This window comes from Paramisgurnus dabryanus, chromosome 17, assembly GCF_030506205.2.
Source record: "Paramisgurnus dabryanus chromosome 17, PD_genome_1.1, whole genome shotgun sequence".
In the NCBI taxonomy this organism is placed as follows: domain Eukaryota; kingdom Metazoa; phylum Chordata; class Actinopteri; order Cypriniformes; family Cobitidae; genus Paramisgurnus; species Paramisgurnus dabryanus.
In genome coordinates, this window is record NC_133353.1 from 8,439,190 (window position 1) to 8,459,203 (window position 20,014).

The following is a 20,014-nucleotide window of genomic DNA, read 5'->3' on the forward strand; positions in this document are numbered from 1 at the left end:
TGACATGTCATTCACACAAAGAGTGTTTTTACTGCGGCACTGATAGCTCAAATCTTGCTGCTAAGCAAAACAAAAGCAAAAAATCCCCCCACAAACTTGTGAAGGACACATAATATCACAGATACGTCTTGACTTTCCAGCCAAACCCTGTGAACTGCTTGGCAAGCAAAGTTTGATTTCTTCTTTTTAATCAATAGGCTTTAATTTTCTTCAGCAATGACTTCTAGTTTTGATAGTCAGAGACAGGTGTTTATTAAATGCGTCATTCTTATTCTAGAGATTGCTTGGACAAAAATTTGTAATGCAAGATAAGTTATCAATATTTAGCTCTGTTTTCCTTGAGAAGACGATGTGTAAATTTATCATATATCAACCTAAAGTTCATTTTGTCAGCTTTTGCGCGTACATAAACCTTTAAAGCTTTCAGTCATGCTTCATACCAGAAAACTTTTATCTTTAGTATTTTGATAATATATGCTTTCCAGTTTAATCATGATGGCTTCTTTTTCTACATTATATTGTATCTATAAACAAGATTAAGTACCCACTCCTTTTCGAGCAATATAGAATTTTATGCTGGAAGTAAGATGATTCATACTTGCTGTATTGTCAATTTATGTGTTTTGTTTTGTTTTGTGATGTGTCATTTATATATTGCTCGAAACACAATTAATAAATAAAAATAAATAAATAAATAAACAAGATTCAGTATAGTCTCTGAGGTGGATCAGGACAAGAGGATGCAAAAGGTGAATTTATCCACCTGTTACTGACTCGCTGTCCATCCAGAGGTCAGCAGTCATGTGAAGATTTTCTGTTAGGTTGCCATCAGTCAGAGAGACACAGAGAAGCAGATCACCTGTCGTTCAGATGTTTGAAATAAGATTGATGACGGCCGTGAGGGTTTGTTGAGCATCTCTCCATTGAATGGCACAGAAATAAGTCCATTACAGTGACCTCTAGTGCCCAACTGCTCCTTATACCTGAGATTGGATTGATTTAACTTTTGCATCTTCCTGTGTTATTTTATACTTTATGAACAATATTTAGAAACAAATATTTCTATTTATTCAGACTCTTTTGCTATGTAGTTGAGTTTTTAAGATCAGAGTTTTTGATAAAGAGCTGAAGTTAGAGGTGGACTGTTTGCTTGCAGGATAATTTACTTATATCTAAATGTATTTTAATATTGTATATTTATATTTAAACTTCATATACAAATTATATTGAAATGATTGCAATGATTTCTGTAAATTGACCACACATGATGTGAAGTTTAACAGTGAGGCAAACCATGAAACATCACAAAACTAATGAAATTTATTGCTAATACTCCTTGATGTTTAAAGGGGACATATCATGAAAATCTGACTTTATCCATGTTTAATCGGGTCCCCAGTGCTTTTATCAACCTAGAAAATGTCAAAAAAAGATCAACCCAGTTTTGGTAAACCATTCTCTGCAAGCATGTGAAAAAATAGCTCGTTGTAATTTGGCCCCCCTGTGATGTCAGAAGGGGATAATACCGCCCCTTAATCTGCACTATGAAACCACGACACTGCCATTTAGTGCAGAAATGTTAACATGTTATAATAAATTATCTATATGATATTTTGAGATAAAACTTAACATATGTACTCTGGAGACACCAAAGATTTATTTAACATCTTAAAAAAGTTTTGTGAAATTCCCTCCTTTAACTCATACAGGTGCTGATCTTACTTGACTATGTATATTTGTTATTTTGTTATGATACATAAAAGTGTCATCTAAGTTTGTTCATAAAGAGCTCAGATGTGAAAGCCTCTGTTTTCTTGTAAAGAGCATTTTTTATCAAACTCTTTTTTTCGATTCTGTATTTCTGAATGACTCGAGGCTGGAGTTAAACAGATTTTGAGCTGAATTATTTGATGAACATTTAATACAAGCCAAGAGCATACAGTTAACATCATTATCCAATTTTTGATGTAGGTGGCATTAAGCTGCTTTCAGATCTGAGCTTCTCATATTCAATGACGGCTGATGGAGTTTTAGTTCTGTAATCTGTGTAGGAAATGATTAATCCAGCATTACACGATGCTTTGAAAAGCCTTCACGTTTCTCTTTACATGTGAAATAGAGTTCATTTAATGTTTCTTGTAGCGACAGGTGCAAAAGTTGGCACAGTTTGATTTTGTAGCTCATTATTGCTCTGGTTTTTCTCTGCGTCCAGTGTTTCTATTACTCTCAGTGGGCTTGTTTTCTGCAACGACAGCAATTTTGCCGTACAAGCCTTTCTGCGTGGGCTCAGCTATGTGAAAATTTGCAAAGTTTGTGTTCCATAGAAGATATTTATGAGTCTGATGTACAAATCAATTTAATGCACAGTAGTCAACCAGTTAAGTATTGCTTAGAGATTTCTCAGATGGGGAAATATTTTATTCTTTTGACCTTTACAGTGGAGATGTTAAAGTTTCAAACCTTTTCAAGGGTTACATCATATCTGGATAAATCTCATTAGGTCATTTCATTATTGAATAAATTAATGAATTAATACTTTTAATTCAGACTCAAAGTCCATTAAAAATAGCAAATAAATACAGTGACAAATAAAAACCTATATATAAGACTGAAAGCAGACACCAGAAAACCTTGGGTCAGACAGCATCTTAATGATAATATTCTGTAACTATTACATGTATGAGTTTGGTAATACGTCTGTACATTTTGATAGTTTAATATTTTTAATGAATCATATAAGTAATGTCACAATGCCAAACATTTTAATGATCCTAAAAGTTTTTCTTCTTTAAAATAAAGTTTCTTTTTGCAAAATTTTGAGGTGAAATTTGTTCTTGGCAGTTTTTTCTTAAAATACATTTTTGAAGTCTTAATATGGAGATAATAAGACTTGCAGTAAAAGCAAATGCTCATGAAAACGCTTTTTTATCAGCTTCCATTTCAGTCTAACTTTGTTGGAAAACTCTTGAATTATATTTTACTTCTTTTAGGCAAAGAAAAAGGTCACAAGAGACCCAAAAGCTCTGATCTTACAGTGTGTTCTGCCAAATTAAAGAGAGAAAAAAATGTCAGCAAGCTAAACTACACAGACTTGTTTTTGTTCTTATAATTCTGTTTGCTTGGTTACCATTTTTATGACATTTTGTTGACACTGTTTGTTTTACAGACTGCAGCGTTTACCTTCGTGATAGGTGGTCTATGTTAATAAAGAGGAGGATATATTTAACCATCGACTTCTATTTAAGCTGTTGAAGAAACTCTTCAGTGCTCAGGCTGGTTTTAATGTAATAAAAGTCTATTCATCCACATGGAGTCTGGTTAGGAGACGTCTGCCAGACCCAAACTCAAAGCCGTTCCGAAGGCCAGACGCCTGCAGCTCCGCGAGGGGACGCTGGGCGGATGTTTGGGATTGAAACGGGTTGGGGTGTGGAAGTACGGCTGCCACCTCTTGTACAGGTGCTTACCTTGACATATGTCAGAAACGTTTAGGTGCCCGAATCAATTAACATTTCTCATGTCGAGCACGGAGGACAAATTGGCAAAGTGTTTTGTTTAAGTAAGTGACCTTCTTGCTATCAGTTTTCCGAAGAGAGCTTGGATTCAAGGAATGTGTGGTCTCTCTTAATTCCTAGAAAAAGTTGCTGTTGTCAACGCTTTTGCTTATTCAGACCGTAGCAAACCTCAAGTTGAGACCTCCCTGCAGTGGCCACACAGTTATTGTAGAACATAGTATTTATAGTTTGTTACCAAATTTCATTCTGTCATATATATGTGGTTTATATGCAGTACATTTGCTAGAATGTGCAGCGTGACAAAATATCAGTAGATCAAAGCCAAACACAGCATTCGCCCGCAAAAATAGCCTCGTAAACCACACATCGGTCACCCGCAGCACCCATCAGTCACCCACAACACCTAAATTTACCAGCATTCCCGACAACAACCAAAACTTACCCGTATCACCATTAGTCACTCACAACATTCATAATTAAACAGCAGCACCCATCAGTCACTCTCAACACCCATCATTCACCCATAACACCCATCAGTCACCAACAGCACCCATCAGTCTCCGTCAACAACCATCAGTCACCCTCAGCACCCATCAGTCACCCTTAACACCCATCAGTCACCAACAGCACCCATCAGTCACCGACAGCACCCATCAGTCACCAACAGCACCCATCAGTCACCAACAGCACCCATCAGTCTCCATTTAACACCCAACATTCACCAGCGGCACCCATCAGTCACCCACAACACCCATCAGTCACCAACAGCACCCATCAGTCTCCATCAACACCCAACATTCACCAGCAAAATCCATTAGTCACCCTCAACACCCATCAGTCACCAACAGCACCCATCAGTCTCCGTCAACACCCGACATTCATCAGCAGCACCCATCAGTTACCATCAACACCCATCAGTCACCCATAACACCCATCAGTCACCAACATCACCCATCAGTCTCCGTCAACACCCAACATTCACCAGCAGCACCCATCAGTCACCCTCATCACCCATCAGTCACCCATAACACCCATAACACCCATCAGTCACCAACAGCACCCATCAGTCTCCGTCAACACCCATCAGTCACCAACAGCACCCATCAGTTACCCTCAATACCCATCAGTCACCCATAACACCCATCAGTCACCAACAGCACCCCTCAGTCTCCGTCAACACCCAACATTCACCAGCAGCACCCATCAGTCACCCTGAACACCCATCAGTCACCCTCAACACCCATCAGTCACCCTCAAAACTCATCAGTCACCCTTAACACCAAAATTTACTAGCAGCACTCAGCAATCACCCACAACACCCACCAGTCACCCATAAAACCAATCAGTCTCTGTCAACACCCAACATTCACCTGCAACACCCGTCAGTCACCCCAACACACATCAGTCACTCTCAACACACATCAGTCACCCATAACACCCATTAGTCACAAATAACACCAAAATTTACTAGCAGCATCCAGCAATCACCGACAACACCCAAATTCACCCACAGCACCCATCAGACACTCACAACATCCAAAATTAACCAGCAACACCCAGCAGTCACCAACAACACTCAGCAGTCTCCTGCAGCACCCATCAGTCTCCGTCAACACCCAACATTCACCAGCTGCACCCATCAGTCACCCTAAACACCCATCAGTCACCTGCAACACCCATCAGTCACCAACAGCACCCATCAGCCTCCGTCAACACCCAAATTTACCTGCAGCACCCATAATTTACTGACAGGACCCAGCATGATGGTTGTGTGTTTTGCATGGGCAAACATCACTTATATTTTCATCAGGTTATCTTTATCTTTGATGTTTTTAAGGATAAAACAATGCAGGTTTAATTCTGGGCAAATATCTGTCATCTGTCATAATATCTTATTGTTTCTGGTGCTAATGGGAAACACTTATTTTATTTATCGAACCGCCCGTCTCGCCGGGACTCTGAGTTTTAGCAAACATTGATAACGTCCGCTGCCAAACATCTCCATTAAACCGCAGAACACAAGCAAAACATTCTCTCTTAGTGAGTCGTAAGAGTCCGTCCCCTTGCGATTATCGCCGCTGCCCTGGTGTTTTTCCCTAATTGTTTTTGACAAATGTTTTTCCTCGGATTTCGTGTTGTTGTAAAACACGACAGATGGTTGCTTGGTGACCAACTCTAATGGGTTGTTATGATGTTTGGGTGAATCTCATGAAGACGGTCTAGGTCACAGTAATGTATGAATATATACATTTTGTGGAAAATTATTTTTTTTAACCACTATGATATATTGCATTGTGATAGATTCATGAAACGTAATCAGTAAATACTACAAAGTTTATCATATAAACTTTTTTTATTGAACTTTATTAACTTACAAATGCATAATGCAAGGACTAAAGAATTTTTTTTTGTGCATTATTTTTGCAATATGGGGTGAGGTGTTGTGCTTATTTGTCATTAAAATTTTTAAGCAAATCTAAAATGATTATGCATTTTTATTTTATTTTGCGTGAATGTGATCTTGCCAAGTTTCTCTAGATTCACCCAGTGGAAAGTCACTTGCTTTTATGCCACATATTTTCCCCAAACAAACTCTAAATTGTGACACGTAAAACAAACAGCCGTCACATTTCAGGCATCAGATTTGATTTTCTGGCGATGTGTGATTGTCTCCCTTCAGTAACTTGAAGTCTGTCTATCTGGTGGGTGGGTTCTGCAAACATCAGCCTCGCGTCTTCTCGTCTTTCAAAGGAAATGGTGTAATTGATCTTTACAAGGACGCCGTGAGTGGAATTCTCTCCGGTCTTCCTGTTACCTTTCCAGTGTAATCAAATAATGGATTTGGTTTCAGAGCCGGGCAGTAGCAGAAGAGAGGAAATTATGTTCAGCAGTCGTGTTTATTTGACTTCTGCCATTCTGTTGCATGAAAGCTCTGCCTTTTTCCTGCCACACTGTAACGTGACATGAAGCAGAGGTCCTCGGAGGCCAGAGGCGCTCCAAAATGTGTCGTAATTAAAATTGATCTGTCTAATTAGAGAACAAGACTTGTGTGCTTTTCCCCAGGCCAGAAATCTGTCTCTATAGCAGGGATTTCGTAGTCTTGCTGTGTGATGCCTTTTCACACATATTTTTATATCATTTATATACATTTTATTTTGTATAGCAGCATGAAAGAAATATTTTTTATTAGTCTTTTTTTTTTAAACAAATTCTGTCTTTTACTTAAACTTATGTATGATCATGTTTAAAGGGTGACATTTTAAATAAATTTATATCATGCAGATAAATAGTTAAAATAAAATACTTGTTAAAAGCATTTCTTGAAAAAGAAACAAGAAGGGTTGGCGCACAAGCAAGCTGTCAATCAAACTATCATCAGCCCCTCCCACTCGTCTGTGTTTATGTTTCAGATGCGCTCTCCGGTTTTCCTTTCCTATTTTTCAGTGAATAAACCATAAACAATAATACAGAGATGTGTAAAAACACTGACTCTTATGAATACTTCTGCAGTATGATAACTCAGGCATCTCAGCAATGGTACAACAGTCCTTCGCTTGCTCATGTAAACTGTCAACAGTCTCGGCCCCCGAGTCGCTGGAAAAACACCACAGAGATCTCAGTGTTCCCGAAGTCTCGGACCATCCCGAACCAATAACCCTCCAACTTCATGGAGTCTCGCAGCTTTAGAGCCCTGCTTTGATCAACGTGTAAAATTAGAGCAATTACTAAAATTAATCTGATATTTTGCAGAAGACAGGTTTGTGAGCCAGGCTTTTCAAATGGTACGGAAAAACCTTTCCTTAAACTCTGCTCCCTTAAAAGCGAGCTTTACTGTAAGCCTTTTTAAAGGATCAAGAGGCTTTTTTCCTTTGGGCCAAATTCAATGAAAACTAACGTAACCTTAAAATGGGTTTGTGTGCGTTCAGATGATTTTGAAAACATACTTTTTACATGATCTTTTCTGGATTTCTTGAAAGTAGATGACGTCGAATAAAAATAAAAATCCATTAAAATTCTGTTTTAACAATGAATGAGTGTTTATCAGAATACTGTCCATAAATATAAGTCAGATGATTCGAGGCATGAGAGTTTGCATATACGTGCAGTTGTTTTTGTAAACTATTTCTCGTGGTCATGGCAGTCGTGTGTCACCTTTGGTGTGTTTCCAGACCGGAGTGATCTATATTAAACCCTTCAGGCCGCCGAGGGTAAATGCGCTCCCTGTTTGCATGTGTGGGGTCGTTCTTCACGCTCTCATGTCCGCTCTCAAGCCAATATATTTATGAGCAGCAAATGTTTACGAGCTGAGAGCGGCTTGTGTGTATTCTGAGACTCAAGGTGGATTAAGAATATCATCATTTTCTGTTTGGATGAGTTGTTGTCAGTTGTGCGAGGTTAATTGACCACACATCGTTTGAAGTACATACGTTCAGATGCTCTTTATTGAAGCAGATGGGTTTTTCGTTCAGTTTCACAAACATTTATGCAATTCTCATTTGATTCTCATCACATCAGTGTTGTTTTTTTACTGTATTACTTTAGACATTTTACTAACTAGAAGTAAGACGTAAAAGTAAGACTTATTACCAGCTGTCAGTCATTAGAGTTTTAGATTTTCAGCTTAATATCTACTAACGCAGCACAGTGGGTTAGCAGCAAGAAGGTCCCTGATTCAAGCCCCGGCTAGGTCAGGTGGCCTTTCTGTGTGGAGTTTGCATGTTTTCCCTGTGTCAGCGTGGGTTTACTCCATGTACTCCGGTTTCCTCCCACAGGCAAAAACATGCAGGTTAGGTGAATTAGAGATTGCTTCTCCGCCAACATGTGTATGGATCATCTTCTGTGGATTAACCGGTTCTCGCCATGAAAATAGCCATAGATGCTGAAATGACGTTAAGAATAAACAAACAAACAAGATATATATATATATGTCTACTAAAACTTTATTGTGATGATCCCCCAGCAGACAATCAACATTTCTATATTATATTATGTGGTAAGTCTAGTGGTAAGGGGTAGAAATAGGATTGGGCCTAAATACACTAAACAAAATTATAAACACACATGTTTTTGCCCCCAAAGAACTCAAAGATCTAATTTTTCTATGTACGCAAAAAGGCCTATTATTCACAAATATTGTTTACAAATCTGTCTAAATCTGTTTTACTGAGCACTTCTTCTTTGCAGAGATAATCCATCCACCTCACAGGTGTGGACAGCATGATTATTGCACAGGTGTGCCTTAGGCTGGCCACAGTAAAAGGCCACTCTAAAATGTGCATGTAGACAGATCTGTGAACAATATTTGAGAGAAATAGGCCTTTTGCGTAAATAGAAAAAGTTTTAGATCTTTGAGATCAGCTCATGAAAAATGGGGATAGGGCCTACCTAAAGTACACTGAACAAAATGATAAACGCCACACTTGTTTTTGCCCCCTTTATTCATGAGCTGAACTCAAAGATCTAAGACTTTTTCTATGTATGCAAAAGGCCTATATCTCTCTCAAATATTGTTCACAAATCTGTCTAAATCTGTGTTACTGAGCACTTCTTCTTTGCCGAGATAATACATCCACCTCACAGGTGTGGCATATCAAGACAGAATGATTTTTGCACAGGTGTGCCTTAGGTTGGCCACAATAATAGGTCACTCTAAAATGTGCATGTAGACAGATTTGTGAACAATATTTAAGAGAAATAGGAGTTTTGCCTACATAGAAAAAGTCTTAGATCTTTGAGATCAGCTCATGAAAAATGGGGATAGGGCCTAACTAAAGTACACTGAACAAAATGATAAACGCCACACTTGTTTTTGCCCCCATTTTTCATAAGCTGAACTCAAAGATCTAAGACTTTTACTATGTACACAAAAGGCCTATTTCTCTAATATTGTTCACAAATCTGTCTAAATATGTGTTAGTGAGCACTTCTTTGCCGAGATAATCCATCTACCTCACAAGGCTGTTGCACAGGTGTGCCTTAGGCTGACCACAATTAAAGGCCACTCTAAAATGTGCATGTAGAAAGCTTTAAAATATCATGAAGGCGAGTAAATCTTAAATTTTGGGGTGAACTATCCATTTAATGCTTTTAATAATTGCTTAATCAATGATTCTACATTTGCATTGTACTCCTGTGTAGAGAATTGCAAAAGGTCACGAACACACATAAAAATATAAATTTAAACCTTGTAATGCACTGTAAATCACTTGTATTCTGAATTGTAGGAGTGGCTTTATCAATACATTTTTCATTGTGCTGTAATGTTATTTTTTTTAAATAGACATTGATCAAAGTGCATTCACAGTTTGTAGATATTATTTTTGACATTATAGTGAATTATTCTTAATCTTTTCTAACATATCCTTTAAAATTTGTAATGTTAACTTATAAATATAAAAACCATCTTTACTTTATTATACATGGCCAGGTTTAAAAATATGTGTAAGTTAACACTACAGCCCTGCACAAGACTTCCCAAAATTGATTTGATAGTTTGATTTACACGAGAAACGCTACAGTATCATTTTCATTATGATGAATGAGCTGTTTTTCCTCTTCTGGCAACAAAATTAAATTATAGCACCTGACCAGACATATTTAATTACACGCTTTTTCTGCTTCTCATACTTAAAAATTGGTTTCCATATGTTTTTGTCATTTCTGTTTAAGCCCTTTATAATGACTTATAAAAAACATTATTGTAATCCTTACTTTAAATCGTGACATGTATTAATGAAATGTTTCTGAACTGATGGCCGTGTTTTTGTGTTTTGTTCAAATAAAACCGCATTCTCAAGCTTGCCGACATCACGTGGCCTGTAGCTGTGACTCGTTGAGTTTTATCTCTTGTTTTGAAATGATGCATTTCTTTCCATGTTTACGCCGCAGACAAGGACATTTTCAGTCATATTTGAATGCTGAGAGGAAAAGTTAAAAACTCTTGCACAAGATGAGAATCTCATGTAGGCCATACGTGACTAAAGTGCAGCTCTCAAAATAAAAATGCTTATCGGTTTCTACGAGGCCTTCGGGCTGCAGATGTGTCCCTTATCTAAAATGCACCGATGTTAAAAACAGCACTAGGTGGATGATGTCATTTGCTGATAGACGCAAACTTTTCTACTGTTTTATTTCTTCAGCTCCATCAGGCAGCTGACGTGACTCTCCTCCGAGGAGCCCGTGTCATCTCACCAGAAGATATCATCTTCCTCATGAGGAAAGACAAGGTAAACACATACAGATGTGAAGGCAAAACGAATCATTTATTAAAAGGATTTGACTTTTTATTTGTTTGTGACCCTTACAGAAAAAGTTACTGAGGCTGCTGAAGTACATGCAGTTCAGAGACTACAAATCCAAAATTCTTAAAACCATCGATGATGAAGAACCGCTGGATACAGGTATCTAGTTTATCATCACTTGATTCATCATTCTGACTGATGTTGATAACCGTGCACGTTATGCTTTAAAATATTGCAGCTTTAGATGGTTTCCTATAAGACGATTCAAACAGTTTTTCCCAATCAGTGGGATCAGTCGCCTTAAACGGCAAAGTCTCGTAATGAGCAGAGTCCAGCGAGGTAATTTCCTACGCCACAGTCAATCACCAAGAGTCTTTTCCAGAATGCTGGCGGAAGTTTTGGCATCAATAGCGGGAGGCAGGAACTCCGAAGAAGCTGCTTTCCCATGTAATGTCACACAGAGGATCATTAGGACTTTTGCTCCTCATCTAGCATGTAACTTGAGAGATGAGAGAAGCTTTACAGCAGCATTGAGCAGGAGTCTGTGTGTCTGTGTCATGGCTTGGCTCTTAGATTGGCTTAGAAAGTTTAAAGTTTCTCTTCGTGCCCCGATCTTTTCAAGCGTGCATTATTGTTCTCTTGGCCATTATCGTTGTTATTGCATATGATATAAAATGGGAATTGTTTCGGTACGAGGACAGGCAGGGGACTGGAGAATGCAGACAGACGGGTGTTACGGGTGGTCTTTTTGTGAAGTTGACGACCATGAGGGTTTTGGTTCTTTTCCATTCAGTGTTTTAGAGGAGACCCCTATAACTTGTATTTAACCACTAGTGCCTTTTTAGTTTGGTTGTGTTTTTGGATACTCAGCAGATTTGGGAGTTAGATGTAACATTGCATGACTGTCAGTGTTTTGAAATCGAAATATATTTAAGGAATTGTTTATTTTATATCAGATCCTAATCTGGTTGTCCAAGACATCACTGCATGTTATTGTTTTCTTCATTTTCTTTCATTAACTTACTCTGCCTCTGAAATGACTTTTGATGTCATGTGACATCACCAAGCCCTCAAATATTTCTAGATACAGTCAGATACGGCCATACATATATCATCCAGTCGATAATTGATCAACAGGAGGAATGATTACAGCAGGACGTCTCTATAGACGGTTTCAGCAGTGACAACATAAACAAGGGCTTTCGTGGAACACATGTAACTTCCGAAAAAGCTCGCTAAGAATAACAATAAAGTCCTTTTAAAGTAGTTTATTTATATAACAAGCAAAATAAACAACACATAGATTACCTAGGAAACCAAAACATTTGATATTTTCGTTAAGTTATTTGTTTAGGAGTTGAGTTTAGCAACTAGTCAGATTGTTATACAAACAGAAACCGGAAGTAAAGTTCATGTGTCCGATGCAAACGTCTATGTGGTAATTAATCCTTGTTTGCTTATCTGCTATTTTATTAAAAAAGCAACATAATTCTTGATGTTGTATTTTTTCTGCATTTGCGCGTTTTAAAAGGTGTAAAGGTCGTCAAAGCTTCGTCAAAAGCTTAACTTCTTTTTTGACACTTTGCATTTGTTTAGCATGAACTGTGTTAATAAGTCAGAATGCATGAAATATCGTCAACCCCCCTCTTTAAATACATCCGTTAAAGGGACAATAATTAGGATTTACCCCCACCTAGTGGTGAAATTGTATTTTGCATTCAAACGAACAGTGCTCTCTAGCGCCTCCAAATGCGTGTTGCAACTACGGTAGCCGTTATGTAATCGCTGATCTCCTTGTCCGTTTCAGCTAGTTCATGTGTTTTGAATGAAAACGCGTTGTGGAAACGCATTGGTAGGCTAGTGCTTTTTGTCCCTATCTGCTTTTATAGTTTAGCAATACGGCAGAACGACATGGAAGCCTTCTTGGACTTACCGGTTCAATGTAAGTAAAGAGAAGAAATTCTAAGCTTACAAAGAAAAGTCAGATCACTGGCAGAGGTCATTAGACAACAACAAGGACATATTTATGAATAAAGACATTGATTTTGATTAATAAAACACTTAAAACCCCACTTACTGTCCCTTTAATCTTTGCATATTAAAACAGTTTGCAATCCAAACCAAGAGCTTTTACTTGTCTTAATGCCATGATATCAAGGACAATTTAAGGCATCTTTGAATCCAGAACTACACTATTAATTATGTGCGTCAACATATTTGTATGATTTAAAAGTGAGTTTATATAAAGTGACATTTTTACTGTTTGATTGAATGGTCTCATTTAAGTAGGAAGTCCGCAATTACGGTCTGTTCAGAGTTCAGTCTCCGCAGCCAATGACACGAGCTGTTATTGAAGTGCCATAAATCCTGTGAGCTTGATTAAACCGTCTCTGAGGTTATTTCTGTCATTCACAGCCAGACATTACTTCACTAAAGTGTTTAATCACTATATTTCCTTTCATTTAATTAACATTTTCCTTCTTTTATATTTTCCCACCCTAAAGTCTCAGGCCTTTAATTCTCACTGCTTGCTAGAAAAAGGAAAAGTTCGCTTGCTAAAGTGTCAGATGTGTTTGAGAAAAGCAGAGCCATTAACAAAACGTATTGCACATATTTCATCATGTGTGGACACACCTACTCATTCTTTATCATTATTAACTATGATTAAATGAATTCATGTGATTATTAATACTCGGACTGAGGTTTCCAGTGGGTGGAACTTTGACAATGATATCTTTGTTTAATCGTGTTGCCACCCAAGTGGGAAAGTTGTTTCAGAGGTGGAGAAAGTTAATGATGAAAGATTATAAAACACACATTTTTTTCTTGGGAAAAGTAGTGACTGATGAGTCCTGTTTAATAACATTGAGCCCTAACCCAATATGAAGGGTTGTAAGAAATCTTTCTCTTTCACTTACATCTGAGCCTCAGTTTAAACCGGCTTTGTCAATCATTGATGTTTTAAATGTTTGAGGTTATTTAAAGTTACAAATATAAAAATACCTATACATTAGGGATGCACCGATATTCAGTTTTCCATCAGTTATCTGCAGATACCGATAGATACAAATAGTTTTACTTTTTACTCCTTGTTTCAAATTATTATGTTGTGAAATCTTAGAAGTGCAGAGCGTACAAACTTCACTTTTAAACAATCAGGGGATGTCCGATAGTGGACAAAAAACATATGGGCCGATATATCGGTGCATCCCTACATCACACCTAAACATCTAAATATCAGTATTAATTAAGTAGACAAAAGTGAAAGTACAGTAATGACCAGATGTCACTCTTTTCACAGTATTTGGCTAATCAACATATAAATGGCTGTCTAGATATATTAAGTTGGAATAAGAGAAAGTATTTCATGAATAAAGGGATGTGTTGTGAAGTTTTGCTCTTCAGATCTGTCAGAGGTCTGTGCGGTGGTGCGTGTGGCTGTACTGTGGGTCGAGATGACTGGGGTAAAACACAAAAGCACCAGAGGCGAGTGGACCGCCGTGCGCCCGTCCAGCGTCATCCAGGTGTAAACAAACCCAGCTGGCCAGCAGATGTGCGCTGACAGATTCAAGCAATGCTATTGTGTCCTCTTACAGACAAATTCAGCAGCTGTAGTACCAACAAGAGACAGCGTCTGGCGCAGGACTTCCTGAGCATCATCGACCAGACAGGTGAATTCTTGTCTCTGGTGGAGGAGGAGGAGGTGGATGAAGTCAAGCAGGAACGAATGGAGGTGAGAAGGAGGGAAAAGACGCCTGGAAAAAAATTCTCCTTTAGCCTGCAGTCTACAAGCTCAGCATTTTCTAGGGGTTTGTGGTGGAACGGTCGGAAGTAAAAGTCCTGTTCGCTGTCTCCATTGAGAAGTTGAATTTTAATATTTACTATCAACCAGGAATGATTTGCTTTTAATTAGTGGTTGCATCATTAGGATTCATTTGAAAACTGGATGATTTGGTTATTGGCTTTTACAACTTGAAGATTTTTAAGGTCTCTCTAGAGAAAGTATTTGTAGTATGAAACTCCCATATTAACTCTCTTCATGCCAGCGTTTTTAAAAGAAAAGTTGCCAGCCAGCTTTAGCATTTTTATGATTTTCACAAAAGTTTAATGCCTTACAAAAAAGTTCTTCTTTAAATTTATAAATATACAATATATCAAATGAAACAACAGACCAAATACGTTTTGTCCTACCTTTATTTGTTCTCTTTTTAACACCTTTCAAATATGGATAAGTTTCTTCAAAAGCAGAGCAAAAAGCTGAGATAATTGCGTTTTTGTAAAAGACTTCTGATAGAAATCCGATTCAGAGCAATGATCAAAACATACACTGAGTTTGAACTGTTTGACGTGAGAAGTTGGTTCCGCGTTGTATAAGTTGGGTAAGAGCGCCATCTGGTGGAAAATAGTGGAAATATGGATTGCCGGGAAAACTCGCCATTGGCAGGGAAGAGTTTTTTCTTAATTGACGAGTTTACCTGTCACTGGCGGGGAAAGCGTTAATAGGGTGAAATTCCCACTGCAGATGTGATAATCTTTCATTTTGTGGGCATATTTGTGCCATTACCTGATTTCCATTTAGTAGATGCCATAGAGACACCATTCTGGTTCACAACAATTAATCTATAGACAACAATAGACACAGGTTGCCAGTTTTATTATAATGATTTTAAGTTGCAAAAATGTCACCATAGTATACACTGTCATAATAATGGTCCCTGGTTACTATGGGAGTACCCTTAAGGTCCTAATATCTACCATTTAGGTTCAGATATGTATACATTTGGTACTAATATGAACTTTTTAGGTGCAAAGGTGTACTTTGTGAAAGAGTTCTGACCAAGTGACAGCTAGGGACCCTTCGGAGGGAGCATTCCTAGGCAAGAAGGCATCAGTGCACGTCCGAATCCAATGTTTGGTTTACTTCCTGTTTCCTGACATACCTTCATCATCTTATCCCACAATTCTATGCGTGGGCATCCACAGGGAATGTGATTGGTCAAGCCTGGTCAAGTTCGTAAAATTTAAATGGTGGCCAAGGAAGCACAAAATTTTCACCTCTTGATTGCATTTCTAGCAAGAAATTAGTTTTGTAGTTTTCAAAAATTAGATAAGTTATCACAAAGGGCGCTCTTTGTTTATATTTCAAACAGAATTCTGTTACGCTGCCTATTAACTCTTTCCCACAGCGTTTTAAAAAAAAGTTGCCAGCCAGCGCCAGTATTTTTTATGATTTTTACAAAAGTTGAATGCCTTCCAGAAAATGTTCTTCTTTAAATATATAAGCATACACTATATCAAATGAAAGAACAGACCCTCTGCTTAAAAAAAAACACGTTTTATCCTACCTTCATTAGTTCTCTTTTTATCTTTCACGTGAGGCGCTACTTCTGGGTTGTAGAAGTTGCGGAAGTGCGCCACCTGGTGGATAATCGGAAAGCCGGAAATTCTCGTCAATGGCAGGGAAAGAGTTAAGGCTGTCCAAATGCTTTTTCCAGAGTCAGCTCTCTAAGCTTTCAGACGGAGCCCTTATTTCGCGTGGAGGTGTGCACGGTAATTTTTGTAACCACGCGCGCGGTTCTGCATCCGAAAGTGAACGACCTCGAGGCAATTCTGGCTGAGCAGGCAAGCCTGTGATGTATCTCTTTGATCGATCCATGCAAAACAATGCATATAGTATTTATCTGACACTTAAAGTAGAAACTTTGTCATTTAAAACACAAATTCTTTTACATAGGATATAGTATTCAGGTGTTAAATGTTCTCATGTAGCACAGCTTAGTAGGATTACTTTGAGAAACATTGTAACCGTACCACCAGAAACGACCAAAGCTGGATTTCCCCCCCGTCAGAGGCTCTTGTCCAACTCGCTTTCAACCCCTCTACTCATAGTCCTAACATCTCATTTGAATTTCCATTAACTCCAAATATTGTCCTCCGTGCAGACTGACATACAAAAACAAGAAACTAGAGAGCAGTGGAGTATTGACCTGTCAAACATCATTGTTAGGTCCACAGAAGCATTTTCAGTCCAATCATGGAAACCAGATCATCAGACTAAATCAAGCACCGATGCTAAAGCCAAAAATGGACCAAAGTCACCAGCGTGTCGTCCTTGAACCTCCGAAATCTTCTCAATATGAGCTCGAGTGTTTGTGGCATACGTACAAGAGTCTGCTATAACATCCTTTTGTTCTCGGTCTGCCAAGTGAAATAAATGGCCGCAGCTGAAAGATGTAATTAAGGGTCTGAAGCAAGAACCGTGGACAAGGGGCTATTACCATGAGACTTTATACGTCCCGTCTCAATTAAAACCAAGCCCCACTCATTACTGGATGTGGCCAAGAACGCCTGCGGTTTCCCCAAAACTTTGTTCCTACTGAGCATTTTAATGGGTATGTTTTAGCTATCAGGACGACCTTTTGGGAATAAGGAACCATATCCTTCTGGGCCTCCCACTTTGCCTCACTCATGAAGTCCTCGGGAGAAGTTTTATGGTTTAACCGCACTGCGCTCTCTTGCTGTATCTAGTGCCCTTTCTAGCCCACCGCTAGCCCCCCTCTTGTCTTCTTTAACTAGCTCTCTCGGCGGTCTACTCAACATATGTCTGCTATTCCTCTGACAGACTTACCTGCCTTCAATACACATTACAAAAAGATCTAGTCCAAAGAAGAACTTTAGAAGAAATATTAAACAAAGGTCACTATTTCATCCCAAAAAATATTTAATAATGTTATATAACTTCTATTTGATTAGAAATAGTACAGAATATTAAATATTTCTTTTGATATTAAATGTAGTTGTTTTAGATTCTCAGAGACACTGTATAAAGTAAAAGTTACTTTAATTGGTAACGCTTAAAAATTGACATTTCAACTTACAGTTTCTCACTTTAAGTAAAATGTATTTGAAAATGTTTAAATATTTTAAGTGTTACAAACTGAAGTATTTTTTCACCTACATTTTTATTTAAAGTGAGAAAATTTAAGAAGAAAAAACTTTAGGCGTTACTAATTAAAGTAATTTTTTAAAGGCACACCGCAGAACTTTTTGGCCACTAGGGGGTGCTAGACATGTATTTTTCACGACTAGCGCCCCTAAAGGCCACAAGCGCCACAGCACTGTCGCAAAGGAAAAGAAAATAACTCTTTAGGCCACAAAGTCTGTGGTGTGCCTTCCAGCATGTCATATGAATATAATTTCATGGGTTTAGTTTTTTTCAAACGCCAAAAGATCGCGTAGCTCATGTTTACAAGCCAGTTGTAATGGTGGTCGCTTGGTTGAAGTTTATATAAAAAATTTCCTTAAAGAAGAATCAAACCCGGGTTGCCCATGGTTGACTCTGTGCTCCATTGCTATGGCTGAAGAAAAACACGCCCCCTCCTCATTAACATATTAGACACGGAAATGTATAAATAAATACGTGTGGAAATAACTAAATGTAAAAATAAATACATGTGGAAATAAATAAATGTATAAATAAATAAATGTAAAAAATAATTAAATGTTCACATAAATATATAAATAAATGTAGAAATGAATAAAAGAATAAATAAAAAATTATAATTAAATACAGAAATAAATAAATGTTTTAAAAATATTTTAATACAAAAATAAAGAAATCAAAGTTGCAATACTCATTTTTGTTTGTTTTTATATTTCTCTGCATATTTATTTTTTTTATATATTTTTGTATTTATTTATTTATTTATGTTTGTTTTATATATTTATTTGTACATGTATTTATTTATTTATAATTTTTGCACTCCCAGTCCTCCATACCTTGCAACCTTGTTGGCCGTAATTTCAAACAGCCAAATATCGGCCAGTTAGTTACTTACGTGTAGTTGATGTGGCTAAAATATATTTGTAAAATCTCTTCCATATCCTTGATTTACTCGGCAGAGTTTTTGTTGATGTGAATATACTACAGTACATCACTTGTATAAACACTGTGGCCATAATTTCCTAGGATTTCCAAACCCACAATTTATGGGTCAAACATCTGGTACTGTAGATGTCCAGTCCACTAACAGCTCATGTGAACGGCCTGAACAGCCTTGCGTCAGGCCGGACGAGTTATAATTTAAGCGCTCGCTCGGACACTCGATCAGCCTGCAGTGGCTTCTCTGTTGTCAGTCGTGTGTGGATTATATTTCCTCAGTCAGGTCATCAATCTTCCCAAAGACCCTTCTAAGATCTCTTGACAATCTGTTATTTTCTCAGCCACGTTCAGATGGGAATGTTTAAAAGTGTCTTTGTCATGTGTGAGATCCACATTGTTAATGCCATGATGACAGCAGTTCCCTACGGCATGCTATTCTGGGACACTGGCAATATGTATTTTTCAAATTGTCCAGGAAATTGTAAATGCTGAAAACGGCAACATAAACTCCTGCACTTTTACTTGATTTGGGTGTATTTTGTTTCTTTGGGTGTATTCTTTGTTTTCTTTTCTTGCAAAATGAAGTAAATCTAGAAGAATCATTCATAAGGCAGAAATAAGCATTCTGAAAGTATCTGAACCAAAAAGTCTACAGTACTTGAGTTGTGATTGTGTCTCACTCCACTTTACATTCATAGTAGCTGGGTTTCCATCATCGTGATTTTATGTCCATTTTGAAGTATCGCTTAAAAAACGAGTTTCGCATGAGAAATTTCGCATAAGTAAAGTTTTTACGCTCGCTTGAGGTGGTTTTGATTTATGGGAAAAGGAATAAATTCTGACGATAAACATTAAACCCACGAGACTGATCGTCTAACTGTATCAGCTCTCTTTACAATATATGGGGTTTGACGTCGTCGTAATGCCCTTGCTGTTAGTGCCTGCATCAAAACTTCTGCATTCCTCCTTCTGTGCACAGCATTCAGTTTGGCAATTACAAGCTAATTATTTACTGTTGGTTACTAGATTACCAATACCACTGTCATTCACTCAAACAACTTAATGGAAACACACCTAAATGCATTTCTTTTTTGGATGGATAGAAACCCAGCTACTGTTTATAAACATTCTGTGCCGATACCGATATTCATTTACTTAGAATGACATTCACCGATACCGATAGTTTTGCTTTGTACTCTTTGTAAAGCAGGAGTGTGGGGCTTTTAATATAATATTATATTACAGGGCACCTAACCTGTCAAATGTCAGCTTTGTGTTGTGCCCAGTGTTGGGGAAAGTTACTTTTAAAAGTAATGCATAACAATATAAAGTTACTCCCTAAAAAAGTAACTAATTGCGTTACTTACTGTAGTTACTTT

The 20,014-nt window shown here is 37.7% G+C and overlaps 1 protein-coding gene across 3 annotated transcripts in view; it reads left to right on the forward strand.

Moving 5' to 3' along the window:
* Positions 1-20,014, forward strand: part of supt3h (SPT3 homolog, SAGA and STAGA complex component) — a 106,121-nt gene that overhangs the window by 62,183 nt on the left and 23,924 nt on the right. For all 3 annotated transcript variants that reach the window (XM_065254989.1, XM_065254996.1, XM_065255003.2), the window contains 3 exons: positions 10,652-10,738; positions 10,819-10,912; positions 14,350-14,486. In XM_065254989.1, coding sequence (XP_065111061.1) covers positions 10,652-10,738; positions 10,819-10,912; positions 14,350-14,486 — 318 coding nt within the window. The remainder of the gene's footprint in view (positions 1-10,651; positions 10,739-10,818; positions 10,913-14,349; positions 14,487-20,014) is intronic.